General features: G+C 40.3%; 1 protein-coding gene across 1 annotated transcript; it reads left to right on the top strand.

Moving 5' to 3' along the window:
- The first annotated feature begins 3,739 nt into the window (after positions 1 to 3,739).
- Positions 3,740 to 13,326, top strand: LOC119323019 (achilleol B synthase-like). The gene is made up of 18 exons (XM_037596576.1): positions 3,740 to 4,043; positions 4,861 to 5,058; positions 5,383 to 5,472; positions 5,606 to 5,797; positions 5,918 to 6,002; positions 6,254 to 6,420; positions 8,411 to 8,599; positions 8,697 to 8,810; positions 9,266 to 9,388; positions 9,477 to 9,599; positions 9,750 to 9,848; positions 10,184 to 10,240; positions 10,600 to 10,646; positions 10,742 to 10,885; positions 10,971 to 11,148; positions 11,407 to 11,487; positions 11,572 to 11,655; positions 12,835 to 13,326. Exons 1-18 carry the CDS (start codon positions 3,846 to 3,848, stop codon positions 12,970 to 12,972), a joined length of 2,307 nt encoding a protein of 768 aa, XP_037452473.1. The 5' UTR covers positions 3,740 to 3,845; the 3' UTR covers positions 12,973 to 13,326.
- Positions 13,327 to 14,434: the final 1,108 nt, after the last annotated feature.

The raw sequence follows: 14,434 nt of genomic DNA, 5'->3' as shown, positions 1-14,434 counted from the left end.
ATACAACAATTTCTATCACATGATGCCTTTACCATATCACATCACAGCAAGCCCTGCAAAAACAAGTTAGACGTCCTCTACTTTGTTGTTGCAAGTTTTATGTGGCTGCTACGGGCTTCTAGCAAGAATCGTTCTTACCTACACATCAAAACCACAAATATTTTTGGTCAAGTGTGTTGTTTTAACCTTCAACAAGGACCGGCCGTAGTCAAACTCGATTCAACTAAAGTTGGAGAAACAGACACCTGCCAGCCACCTTTGTGCAAAAGCACATCGGTAGAACCAGTCTCAAGAACTCGGTCATGTAATGTTGGTCCGGGCCGCTTCATCCAACAATACCGCTGAATCAAAGTAAGATGTTGGTGGTAAGCAGTATGACTATTATCACCCACAACTCACTTGTGTTTTACTCATGCATATAACATCTACGCATAGACCTGGCTCTGATACCACTGTTGGGGAATGTGGTAATTTCAAAAAAAATCCTACGATCATGCAAGATCTATCTAGGTGATGCATAGCAACGAGAGGGGAGAGTGTGTCCACGTACCCTCATAGACCGAAAGTGGAAGCGTCTCAATAACGCGGTTGATGTAGTCGAACGTCTTTGCGATCCAACCGATCCAAGTACCGAATGTACGGCACCTCCGCGTTCAGAACACGTTCAGCTCAATGACGTCCCTCGTACTCTTGATCCAGTTGAGGACGAGGGTGAGTTCCATCAGCACGACGGCATGGCGACTGTGATGATGATGCTACCGGTGCAGGGCTTCGCCTAAGCTCTACTATGGTATGATCGAGGTGTGTAACTGTGGAGCGGGGCACCGCACACGATTGGGAGAGAAATTTGTGTGTCCTAGGGTGCCCCCTGCCCCTGTATATAAATGAGCAAGGTGGAGGCCGGCCGGCCCTCCTAGGGCATGCCCCACAAGGGGACTCTAAGTCCTAGTAGGTTTCCACCAAGAGGGAGAGGGGGGGAGGAAGGAAAGGGAGAGGGAGAAGGAAAGGGGGGCGCCGCCCCCCTCCTAGTCCAATTTGGACCCAAGGTAGAGGGGGCGCGGCCTGCCCTGGCCGCCCCTCTCTCTCCACTAAGGCCCATCGAGGCCCATTAGTTCCCCCGGGGGTTCAGATAACCCTCCGGCACTCCGGTTTTATCTGAAACTTCTTTGGAACACTTCTGGTGTCCGGATATAGTCGTCCAATATATCAATCTTTATGTCTCAACCATTTTGAGACTCCTCGTAACGTCCGTGACCTCATCTGGGACTCCGAACAAACTTCGGTCATCAAAAACACATAACTCATAATACATATCGTCATCGAACGTTAAGCATGCGGACCCTACGGGTTCGAGAACTATGTAGACATGACTGAGACACCTCTCCGGTCAATAACCAATAGCGGAAACTGGATGCTCATATTGGCTCCTACATATTCTATGAAGATCTTTATCGGTCAAACCGCATAACAACATACGTTGTTTCCTTTGTGATCAGTATGTTACTTGCGCGAGATTCGATCGTCGGTATCATCATACCTAGTTCAATCTCGTTACCGGCAAGTCTCTTTACTCGTTCCGTAATACTTCATCCTGCAACTAACTCATTAGTTACAATGCTTGCAAGGCTTATAGTGATGAGCATTACCGAGAAGGCCCAGAGATACCTCTCCGAAACACGGAGTGACAAATCCTAATCTTGATCTATGCCAACTGAACAAACATCTTCGGAGACACCTATAGAGTACCTTTATAATCACCCATTTACATTTTGACGTTTGGTAGCACACAAAGTGTTCCTCCGATATTCGGGAGTTGCATAATCTCATAGTCTGAGGAACATGTATAAGTCATGAAGAAAGCAGTAGCAATGAAACTGTAACGATCATAATGTTAAGCTAACGGATGAGTCATGTCCTGATCCCGTTCATCAAATGACAACACATGTCTATGGTTAGGAAACATAACCATCTTTGAATAACGAGCTAGTCAAGTAGAGGCATACTAGGGACAATATGTTTTGTCTATGTATTCACACATGTACTAAGTTTCCGGTTAATACAATCCTAGCATGAATCATAAAGATTTATCATGAAATAAGGAAATAAATGATAACTTTGTTATTGCCTCTAGGGCATATTTCCTTCATGAACATCACACATGTGACATAAAATTTCTATTGACATCAATAAACTGGTAAACTTAATTCATACTAAAAAATCAAATTCACACATTGGTAGAAGAGTCAATGAAAACTTATTATGTTTTGTAATTTGATACCAAAGTTTGAAATTTATATACCTTTCATACAGATCTGAACTTGCTATTTTCAAATCATAATATCATGTTTACATAATATATAGTGTCAAAACTAGTTTTGAACTATTCTTTCCAAATTTGTACTACTAGATCTACTGAAGCAATTCTTAAACAAACATCAAAACAATTACCCACATTTCCATATAATTCAATTACTAAATTCGTTCTCTTCTCAAAAATTACTACTTACATTTTACAACAGATTCATAGACCCATGAACTACAATTGTTTCAGCTATGGATGGCAATGGGTACCTATTACCCATGTGCCTCATAGGTAAAACCCCTATTAGGGTGAGGGTATGAGACAAAAAAATCCAATGGGTATATACAAAATAGGGAATTCTCGAACCCCATTGGATAGAGCGAGTACCGGTATGGGAATTCCCATGCACCCATGTACACTTATATAATATGAAAAGTGGGCCTCGGTATTTTGGTTGAACTTGTACAATGTTGGACTTTATTGTAATTCATATTTCGTGACCTTATGTACGTACAAAGTATCTCAAACTTTCTTGTCGCCTTGTGAACATAAAATGTATGACTATGTGTTGTTTTTTCAAATAAATTATGTTGTTTAAGGGCCTGTTCGGCAACTCTCCAGCACCTAAAAATCCTCAAATCCAGCTTCTGGATGTCACCTCGAGCTTCCCAAAGAAAATCGTGGATTGAAAACACCGTTCAGCTACAGAACTCCCAGATCCAATCGCTAGTCCTGGGCTTGAAGTTGGCTTGCCCATTAAGCTTGTTTCTGGCCTGGTAAGGGAGGGAAGGGAGTCGCTCGGGTCTTTTCTTTGCTGGACGAAATGTTTTCTTTCACTTCGCGGTGGCAGCTCATCGTAAATAAGTTGAACTCCAAGTTTTACGAATTCTGGGATCCACGAAACACCAGCTCCTAGTTTTTGTACTACGACCCGTCTCAGATCCAGGAGCTAGCTTCCTCGAGTCAGGTCGTTCGGGACAGATCAGCTCGCAGATTCAAAGAAGTAGCGACGGGTGGCTTGGCTGGGGCCTCCGGTTTTAGATGTTAGGCTTAGATGTCAGGTCTATTTGATATTAGGCTCTGACTATCGGCACCTTTTCATCAAGTGGATAGAAATAGCGACAGATGTTGTCAAGATGGTGACTTCAGACTTACTGATGTACTATTTTGTAAGGTCTTTGTGAATAATTAATAAGATAGTTGCATGCATCGCCCAGATGCGGAGACTAGAGGTCTTCCTCCTTTTCAAAAAAAATCTCCCTAGCGCGTGCCCGCATGTCAATAAACATGGCCGTTGGTTGTTACACGTACCATCGATCTCTAGTGCATGGTGCATTTGTGTGTGAACAATTAAAAATTGCCAACGAGCAATGCATGTGGCAGCAGTTGCCGCCAATCTCCTCCTCTTTTTAAGCGCGACCCTACGGGCACATGCAAGCATTCATCGCTCAGCTCAGCTGATACCACAGAGCCAGGCTTTTCGTTCCGACCGATCAGCGAGAGACAAGCTGAGTGAGTGTAGTTGTCGGGAGCGGCCGCCGGCATGTGGAGGCTGAAGGTCGGGGAGGGCGGCGGGCCGTGGCTGCGGTCCACCAACGGCTTCCTCGGCCGTGCGGTATGGGAGTTCGACGCCGGCGCTGGCACGCCGGAGGAGCGCGCCGAGGTGGAGAGGATGCGTCAGGGGTTCACCGACGGCCGGTTCCGGCGCAGAGAGTCCGCCGACCTCCTCATGCGCTTGCAGGTATGCGTGCATACTACTGTCGTTAAGTGTACAGCGAGTAGCTGATCACTTCTTTGGAGAACGATGGTTATGCTGAATCCTGTATGAAGTATGATGCTACTTCTGTAAACTTACATAAGATCATTTACTTTAATGATCTAAACGATCTTATGAAAGTTTACAGAGGTCAGAGGGAGTACTCCCTTCGTCCGAAAATATTTGTCGGAGAAATGCATAAAGATCATTGTTTTAAATAGCCCGCTATAGCATGAAGCTATAGCATTTACAAAAGGTCTTGCGCTAAGAGATATTGGTCCAAACAAATGAATAATCATTTTAAATAGTAGCTCAGCTATAGCATGCTATAGCTTTTAGAAGAGGTTCGCCGCTAAAAGGCTTAGCGCGCTATTTAAAACTATAATAAAAATAAATGTATCTAGAATTAAAATACATCTATATACATCCATTTCTTCGATGAGTATTTTCGGACGGAGGGAGTACTATATAATTCGTCTACAATGGTTATGTTGTCTTCTGTGAAGTTCTTGCATGGTCATCCTAGCGTAACATTTCTGTATGTCCAGAAGCACTGGCAGTTACTCTAGTAGTTGTACAGGTTTGGGACCCAGTTATTTGGACCCACTATTTCATGACTTGAATGTGCCGATCTACCAACCTTGTAGCTATCTAGAAAGTTGGGAGTTATTGGGCCAGCCAACAAGCCTTCTGACACTCGCTCCATTTTCCAAGACTGACATGTTACTTTAGCTTTAATTTGTGTTGCAAGTATACGTGACACCCACAACTCAACAAACTAAATTTAACCTAACATTTGCAGTATTCAAAAGAGAACAAACATCAAGGGAGGGACCGTCGTCTACCGCCAATGGAGAAGCTCGAGGAGAAAGACGAGGTCACCGAGGACATCGTGCTGGTGTCGCTGAGGCGAGCCCTCGATCAGTTCTCTTCACTGCAATCAGATGACGGCTGTTGGCCCGGAGACTTCAGCGGGATAATGTTCATCATGCCTGGTTTGGTATGTAAAATAATTTCGATAAGTATTTTATACTCTGGCCAAAATAAAATTGTGTACATATATAGGAGTGACTATAGGCCAGTTAACTTATTCCTAAAAAAAGGCCAGTTAACTTAAGAATTCTTATTTCTTAATCAACATTGACAGCCTTCCGATCAAAATAAAATTATTTTTGTATAAATCACGCGTTTAAATTACATGGTTGTCGATAGTAACTTGAAAATAGTTACTTCTTAGATGTCCAAGAAATATGGGAAAAATATATCGTATTTATACTTTCTACTGGAGATTCTCGCTGATTTTTGTTGCTGTGTGCACTTGCAGATATTTGCCCTCTATGTCACCAGATCACTCAACACTGTGGTGACGGCAGAACATCGACGAGAGATATGCCGCTACATCTACAATCATCAGGCATGGCATACACTTACATATTGCAATTTTGGCTGTAGAGGCTGGGAGATTTATTCTTCAATTATGCGACTTTTTTTTCCTCACACACTCGTCTTTCATATATTTTCCCCATTTGTCCTTTTGTTTTTTGTAGAACGAAGATGGGGGATGGGGCACCCTAATTTTAGGGTCGAGCAGCATGTTTGGTACATGCTCAAACTACATCACTCTAAGGCTCCTCGGAGAGAAGCTAGATGGCAACACGGCGTTGGCTAAGGGGCGTGGCTGGATATCATCCCACGGCGGCGCTACTCTTGTGCCACAGTGGGGGAAAATATGGCTCTCGGTACGTTTGTATGTTCATTCATGGATATCATCCCAGCACATACATAATCTTGGCGTAATAATATACTTGCTCAGATTAAGGGGTCAAGCAGTCTACTTAAGTTTGAATTAACTGTTGTAGATACTTGGGGTGTATGACTGGTCCGGGAACAACCCAATCTTCCCCGAACTATGGCTCGCGCCGCAGTTTCTCCCGTTTCATCCAGGTATCGTCTCGCCTGGTTCCATCTTTTGGTGCTAGTTTTTTCACGCAGTTTTCCGTCATTTGATGCATACTATATAATCAAAGTCTTTTTTTCCAGCACGTACTTGTAGAGGACACACACACGCACACGCGCGCGCGCACACACACACAGTTTTCTTTTAGGAGTATGTGGTGTCTATAGTTTGTGTGCCTCAGCCACGTGCGCGTTTTTCACGAGGAAAGTACTAATTAATGTCTTCACATTGTGCATAGGGAAATTCTGGTGCCTGTGTCGTATGGTCTACCTGCCTATGGCTTATCTCTACGGGAGGAAATTCGTTGGGCCCATTACGCCTACAATCCTGGCGATAAGGAAGGAGATCTACGACATGCCGTACGATAAGATCGACTGGGGATTGTCACGTAATGCATGTGCCAAGGTTCGTTCAGTTCCTAGACGATCATAACCTTTGCTTGCTTGCTTTTTTGAGAGAAAAGAACAAGACTTCAGTTAACCAAATGAAACATAAAACTGGATCAAAGTGGAAGAACAATTGTCTCCACATCAAGATCAAGGTTTGTTGATAATAACCACCATAAAATCCCACCGTGAAAATGAGAACATAAGGTCGATGATATATGGCATATATCGGTCAAAGCGTCATCTTGAACTTGTGGTAAGCTCAAGTTTAAAAAAAAAAATCGTTCACCACTCTGACTAACCATGTACGAAGGCTAAGATGAAAGGAATCCGACGAACAAAGCCTCGAGACAACATCATCTTGTGAGACCGGTATATATTCTAGATAATCAACCGCAAAGACACTGTTTTAACTACCTTGCCATTGGCAACCAATAAAGACCAACATGTAGATGAAGAGGCAGGGACATGATTGATGCCAAAATAACCTAGAAATAAACCTCAAACATACCCTTAACTACGATCATAAGTATTGTGATGGTTGATATTATTTTTTACATACTTAGTTAAATTTTGCATCGTTTTAGTTTCAGAGAAAGTTTACACTCCTTCTTTTCAGGAGGCACAGATGAAGTAAAATAGTTAAAACTCTTTTTTGAAGGGAAAAAAGAACAATATTTAGGTCGGAAAAGCCAGGCCAGGTTTTGCAAAACACCGGGGCCTCAACATATATCGTACTCCCTTCATTTCTCTTTAGTCTGCATATAAGATTTGGTCAAATTCAAACTTTGTAAAGTTTGACTAACTTTGTAGGAAAAAATATCAACATCTACAATACTGAAGTTATATGTTATGAAAATTAATTTCATCATACATCTAATAGTATTGATTCCATAGTGTGAATGTTGATATATTTTTCTACAAAGCTAATCAAACTTAACAAAGTTTGACTTTGACCAAATCTCGTATGCAAACTAAAAAGAAACGGAGGGAGTATGTCGTTAAATGGTTTAAACTAATAACCTGAGCCTCCTCTTATAAATGGTCTGCGCTTTTGTTAGGGGACCTCCTATTTGATGCAAATAGGAGGGCTGCCGCACAGGGGGTAGTCTTGGTAGGCTAGCGCATGCATGGACTGTAGTGAACAAGTTTATTTTAATTTGAGAAAATTTCTTAAACGGGAACATTCTGAATTTGGAACAAATTTTGAAATGTGAATATTTTTTATAAACAAAAAAATTAATAGAATTATGTTTTTAGATAAGAACCGTTTTTAAAAATTCCCAAACATATAGAAAGTGCTAAACGTTTTCAAATTTATGAACTATTTTTTTGGAAACCGGAAGACTTTTTGAAATTCTGAACAATATTTGAAATATGATTTTTTTAACAATTGAAACACTTTTTGAAATTGAATATTTTTTTTAGAAAAATGTAAGTTTTAAGGGAAAATGAAAACAAGTAAAAGAAACAGCAGAAAATAGAAAAAACGAACAAACCAATAAAACCGGCCCGGAACATTCTGAAATGTTCCCAAAACCTAAATAGGCCGGCCCGTTTGGTTGCTCGCTCGTGGCTCCTGTGCGACTCGGTGCCTGTTTGACGCAAAAAAAAAAAAACTCTGGCCGCAACTGAGTAAAGCGGCGCAGGCGGAGACGACCGCAGTACGCAGTGGCTCCGAGCAGCCGACGGCACATCACCGGCCTATCCCTGCGCGCCTTCGCCAGCACCACCACCCTTATCTCTCTCTCTCCGACACAAATATGCATAAGCAAAATGGAGGCTAATTCTTTCAGGTCGTCGGTCGCCGGAGAAAAAGACGGGCAGAATTCCTTCTAGGTTTGGTTCGCGATCAATCTTAGACTTCGCAGCATACTTTTAATCTGTTTTTTTTCTGCTGCTCGTGGAAACCAACACAGGGGGAGAAAACACAAAGCACCGGCAAACCCTGAATTCACTGCTCAATTTCATGGTGTTCAATCATCTGTTTTTCTTCTGGGTAATTTCAGGAGGACCTTGTGTGCCCACGCACAACGCTGCAGAACGCAGTGTGGACCTCACTCTACAAGTGCGTGGAGCCGGTGCTGAGCAGCTGGCCGATCAACAAGCTCAGGGACAGGGCTCTGAGGAACCTCATGGAGCACATCCACTACGAGGACGACAACACGCAGTACCTCTGCATATGCTCCGTCAACAAGGTGATGCGCCGCCTGCTTCCTTGATCATTTGCCTAGATGCAGGGGCTTGGTATCAAACTCAGTTAAGTACTATATTTATTTTCTTTGTGATGTTTAGGCTCTGAACATGGTCTGCTGCTGGGCCGAAGATCCAAGTTCGGAAGCGTTCAAGCGGCACCTTGCGAGGGTACCTGATTTCCTGTGGATCTCGGAAGATGGCATGAAGGCGCAGGTATGATGACATTTCGGTTTTCATGCACTTGTAGGTACTTTCAGTCTGTTTCCCTGTTTTTTGTTTATGTTAGGTACTTAATTCTAGTACAAGAAGAGAATATATTTCAGCACTTTTTGCCGTGATCGGATGATTTGTGGGTGCACTACTGCTATCAGACTAGAATCATGTTTTCAGCTCGGATGCGCATGGTTAAATTATGAGTTAATTTTTCATAATAACTTTGATATTTGGTCATCTAAAATGGCAGTGCAATTCCTGGTACAATCACAAGTTGCTTGGACTTGGACATGAATCATGAACATATGTGCATGACGATTTTGCCATCATTAGATAGATACAATCATATAAACCATTGTTTACGATACAACATGCCTTTCATTGTCTCAAAAAATTGCTATTTTTTCTGAAGAGAAAGTGGAAGTATGTGTAATTTTCTATTATATCAATGATAGGTATATGATGGTGTTCAAAGCTGGGAGACATCATTCATTATTCAAGCATATTGCGCTACAGATCTTGTGAGCGAGTATGGCCCAACTCTCGAGAGAGCCAATGCATTCATGAAAAAATCGCAGGTTCTTTCTGTTCCTCATAGTTATTTCAATTGATAAAGTAACCATTACATAGCATAATCTAAAACAGTGTGCATGCCCATACCTGAAGGTTCTTTGGAATCATCCTGGCGACCAAAGTTATTCACATCGCCACAGATCCAAGGGTTCATGGACTCTTTCAAGTGCAGACAATGGATGGACTGTATCTGACACTACCGCAGAAGCACTTAAGGTCATTTTTCTCCTGTTAATATCAACATGTGAAATTAGTTATTAATCAAGTAGTAAGTGCTATTATATAACCTAACTTTGGTTCAGTTGTCGATCCTGTATTGTTTTTATTTTGTCTATACAAGAAAGCCTTACATTATTTGATTTTCAGGCTGTACTGCTGCTCTCAAAGATCTCTAGGAACATCGTTGGCGATCCAATAGAAAGAGAAAGGGTGCATGATGCTGTTGATTGCCTTTTATCTTTTGTGGTACGAATTCTCAAAAAAATTAATCCATGTAACATGATTGTGTAATTTTCAAGCATTCGTTCATATTTCTATGAATATGGATCTGTCCTGCCAAACTTACAGTGGGAAAAATGCATCTGAAGTGTTTTGCTAACTTTAGTTTATGAATGTGGTGAGGTCAACATTCATACTGTTTGCACAATTTTGCAGCTCCTTTCAGCAGTCAGTCAATAGATTTAGTAATTGATGTCAAATAAAACCATGCATGTTGCCGATGTTTAATTGTTTGCTATTTTGTTGGATTGTTCTAAGCTGTGAAGGTCACCTGGTTAACAGCGAACCGTTTTTGGTTGTAGAATAAAGATGGGACCTTTTCCACATATGAATGTAAAAGAACTTCTGCTTGGATAGAGGTGAGTTTTTACAGGCTGCTAATCTTGTCTGATTTATTAAATTGAGAGTGAACCATTAATATTTATGTGTACTCTATTGTTTCTTTTTAGATATACAATATGATATCTTCAGTTTACCATATTTTTATCTCATAACTGGTTGATTATATTTTTCATTTTTTAAAGTATTGAGAGATTTGCATCTCAGGATTAAAATAATTTAGAAATACTCCTATGGTTATGAATGTTCAGATCTTAATTATTTATTGACTCGTACATGTTTTGATAGTCTGATATTTCCAGAATTAGCCGAGCGGAACTCATATTCCAAGTTTTTTTTAGCCATGCTCTTACACGGTTTTCTGCTTTTGGTAATCCAGATCCTCAATCCTTGTGAGAGTTTTCCAAACATGATTGTCGATCACCCGTAAGTGATAATGTGTTGTTTGGACAAGTCTTGTCAAAACCCCTTTTTGTTTTAACTTGAGAAACAAACTAATTGTGTATGGTAAAACATGGCAGATATCCAGAATGCACTTCCTCGGTGCTTCAAGCTCTTATTCTGTTCAAAGAACTACACTATGGTTACCGTACTAAGGAGATAGAAAAGTGTATCAGAGATGCAGCAACGTTCATTGAGAGCAGACAAGGAGAAGACGGTTCATGGTTTGTCAGAAGGCCGCATTTCCTGACTTAACTTGTAGAAAACTTTACTTCTCAACAATTCATAACACAATTATTACTTTCGCAGGTTAGGTACTTGGGGTGTGTGTTTCACCTATGGGGCCTTCTTTTCGGTTAAAGCATTAGTTGCTGCTGGAAGAACATACGAGAGCAGTTCTTCCATCAGGAAAGGGTGCCACTTCGTATTATCAAAGCAGCTCAGTACCGGTGGATGGGGGGAAAGTCACGTATCTAATGAAACAAAGGTAAACATCTGGATACTATTGCTTATGGTTTCTCGTTTATTGGAAGCATTGTTTGCAAATTCTAATATATAAAAGATGCAATATGGTGTAAATCTGCTTCGTTAGCATGAGAACGAAATCAGTTGGCGGTATTTGGACCTTCTATTCTTAGGACGTTCTCAATTCATTTCATAAGAAACAAGTGCTTCTCCCATTGTAATTCTATTTAATAAAAAAAATTGTTTCTACCTATATTTACTGTGATCTAAAATTAAACAGGTATATGTCAACATTGAAGGTGACCGTGCTCATGCAGTGAATACTGCTTGGGCAATGTTGACCTTAATATATGCTGGACAGGTATGTTTTGTACATTGTTTAATTCAACTGTGAGAGGAATACACTGTTTTATCAAACTTACATGATTTCCTTACTGAATACCAGATGGAACGAGATCCAACACCACTTCACCGTGCTGCAAAGGAGTTGATCAATATGCAGATGGATACAGGAGAATTTCCACAGCAAGTAAGTTTCCTTTTCATTTGTGCTTGCAACATTAATTTTTCATAAATAGACTTAACTGGTAGAATTCGGTGTTGATATACTCCATAAAATGCCCGTGCTTGCAACGGGGGATACACTGTATGTGACCCCGAAAATGGGCAAGGAAGAAAATAAAAAAAATCATAAATTTAAAATTTTCAAAAAAAATCCATAATTACAAGAAGGAATAGATTTTGAAAATTGTTTGATATTCAAACTTTTCTTCATGATTTCAAAATTTGTTCACATTTTTCATAATTACGATCAAAATAAGTTCAAAATTCCAAATTCCAAATTCCAAAATATGTTCAAAATTACAAATTTTATTCATCCTTTAAAAAATTGTTCACGTCTCACAAAAGTTTAGCATATTGAACAAAAATGTTTGTTATGTATGAAAAAATGCCCATCTTGTATAGAAATTTTCTTCAGCATGCATTTGAAAAAAGTATATCATATATTATGAAAATAATCAGTGTATATTTGAATATCACCATATACTAAGAAATTTTTCAGTGTGTATTTTAATATATTTTTTCACAGTTCCAAACAGTTGTTTAGAATTCTATTTTATTTCAATTTTTAAAAATGCACATTTTAGAGAAATTTGTTTACGTATTTCAAATTCTGTTCACTTTTAAAAAAACTGTTCATGGTATTATTATCATTTCGAAAAAAATCACGGCTCTTAAATATTTGTTTGAATTTCTGAATAAATTTTGTTCACATTTTCTTGAAAGAAATATTGAATAACATATCTGCCACTGTCGTTAGACTTTAAACTTAGTGCTGCTTCTTAGTCATCGTCTGTAGCTAGCTCGGCTGGTTAGCCTCGGTACTATCCAGCGTGAGGTTGAGACTTTGATTCCTGCAATTGCTATTTTATTTTTTGTATTTCGTTCCAAGCCTGCGAATTGGGCCGGCCCGTTTGCACGGGCTCTAGTTAAAACTGGTTCTATAGCTAGCCCTAAAGACAAAAGTGGTTCAATCGGTGCTCGATAAAACTGTCATTCGATGGCTGAGCTCGACGTACCAAGGGACTTGAAAAAAAGACTTTGACGAAAAAAAGTGAAGAAACAATCCTTCCTTTAATATTAGGTAGAGATTAAGATCAGATTATACATGCTGGCTAACCTGACTATGCTTGCGTTTCGATGATAGGAACACGTCGGATGCTTCAACTGCTCCCTTTTCTTCAATTACCCCAACTACCGCAACCTGTTCCCCATCTGGGCTCTCGGGGAGTACCGGCGCCGCCTTTGCTTAAAAAGCACAGGCGGGTGTGCGCCATCATCGTGAGGAACACGCGTCTGACATGTCAGGAACACTTGAAGTCTTGATGTAAGCAATTTCATTATTTATACTCCCTCCGTTCGGAATTACTTGTCATCAAAATGGATGTATCTAGAACTAAAATACATCTAGATACATCCATTTCAATGACAAGTATTTTCGGATGGAGGGAGTAGTTGTAAACATGTACTGTAATGCTATGACACTAGACTGTAACTATAAAGCTACAAATAAGCTTGACGCCCATTAGAAAAAACTCGATGATGTGTCCTTCGGATGCATTGCGGACAGTTGACCTCGTTGTGGAAGAAGCATGGATGACATGAGTACATCATATATTCAGTTGACATTGTTGTGAAACAGGCATAGATAGAAATGCATGTAAGAAAAATTTCGAACAGCCAAAGCCCTGGCTTGAAGGTCTGTTCAAGCGCACCGCCCGTAGTGAACAATCCCAACCCCAGCCAGACGGAGGAGGGGGACACAAATCTCACAAGTTCTTTTATGTAGTCGTATCTGGCAAAGATTCATTGGACGGAGATGGAAATTGAGAAAAAACATGCCGCAACACCATCCTCTCCGCAGGACTATGTTTCCGTGAACAAACACCAAACACGCCAGACCAACTGCCTGATGATCAACACCATGCTTCGACTCCTTGATGCCACTCCGAGGAAGGACATCGATATGGGGAAAGCCAAGAAATAATTATTCCTATCACCACCGATACCCCAACTTCACCGACAACGAAGACCCTACAAGACACGGACCGGCACATGATCTGAGGTTCCCCAACCTCCCTGCTATCGCATCGGCCGGCAGAGAACATGGGAACCCATGGCGGTGCCAGCGGCTCAATGGGATGCAAGTCACCTTCTGATCTCTCTCTAGGAACCCTAAAAAGGAAATGGCTTTCAACTCATTATTTTTTAAAAGGAAATATGAAAAAAAAATCTGATAAACACACACAAATTTTTATGTATGAACATTTTTCAAATACACTTTGAAATTTTTATATGTACATGTTAAAAAAAAGATACATGTTACATTTTTTTAATACATCTTGGATATTTTTTTACACAGTTTTTAAATTTTCATTTTCTTTAAATAATGTTTTTTTAAAGGACCCTTCTAACTGGCGAACATTCGCCCAGGGAGCTGGTACATGCAAATGATTCGGTGGCATTTTTAGTTGTGATGAAGTGAGGAGAGGTGGCATTTTCTTCAGAAGACATGACAGTTTCTCACTAAGAAGGCAATTTTCGTTTAAGAACCGCTTTCGTTTGATCTGTTTTTACAACTAAAACAGCCAACAAAGATGGTTCGCTTGCCATCCCCTTTACAGCGAACTTTTGCCAAGTACAATTACTATTTTTAAAATATGTGCAAAAATGTGAGGATTTATGTTTTACAGATAACTAGGTGATGATTAGACACATATTAGTGTTATATAATTTTTGTACGTGAA

The sequence above is a fragment of the Triticum dicoccoides genome, chromosome 6B (assembly GCF_002162155.2).
Source record: "Triticum dicoccoides isolate Atlit2015 ecotype Zavitan chromosome 6B, WEW_v2.0, whole genome shotgun sequence".
Lineage (NCBI taxonomy): Eukaryota > Viridiplantae > Streptophyta > Magnoliopsida > Poales > Poaceae > Triticum > Triticum dicoccoides.
Note: the sequence above shows the minus strand (reverse complement) of the source record. Positions and strands in the feature narration are given on the sequence as shown.

What these genes read in the sequence shown, in the direction of transcription:
- LOC119323019 (XM_037596576.1), top strand. Translation starts at nt 3,846, where the DNA reads ATGTGGAGGCTGAAGGTCGGGGAGGGCGGCGGGCCGTGGCTGCGGTCC. An exon ending in GCTACATCTACAATCATCAG is followed by an intron (nt 5,473 to 5,605) that starts GCATGGCATACA and finishes TGTTTTTTGTAG; the next exon opens with AACGAAGATGGGGGATGGGG. An exon ending in CACGTAATGCATGTGCCAAG is followed by an intron (nt 6,421 to 8,410) that starts GTTCGTTCAGTT and finishes GGGTAATTTCAG; the next exon opens with GAGGACCTTGTGTGCCCACG.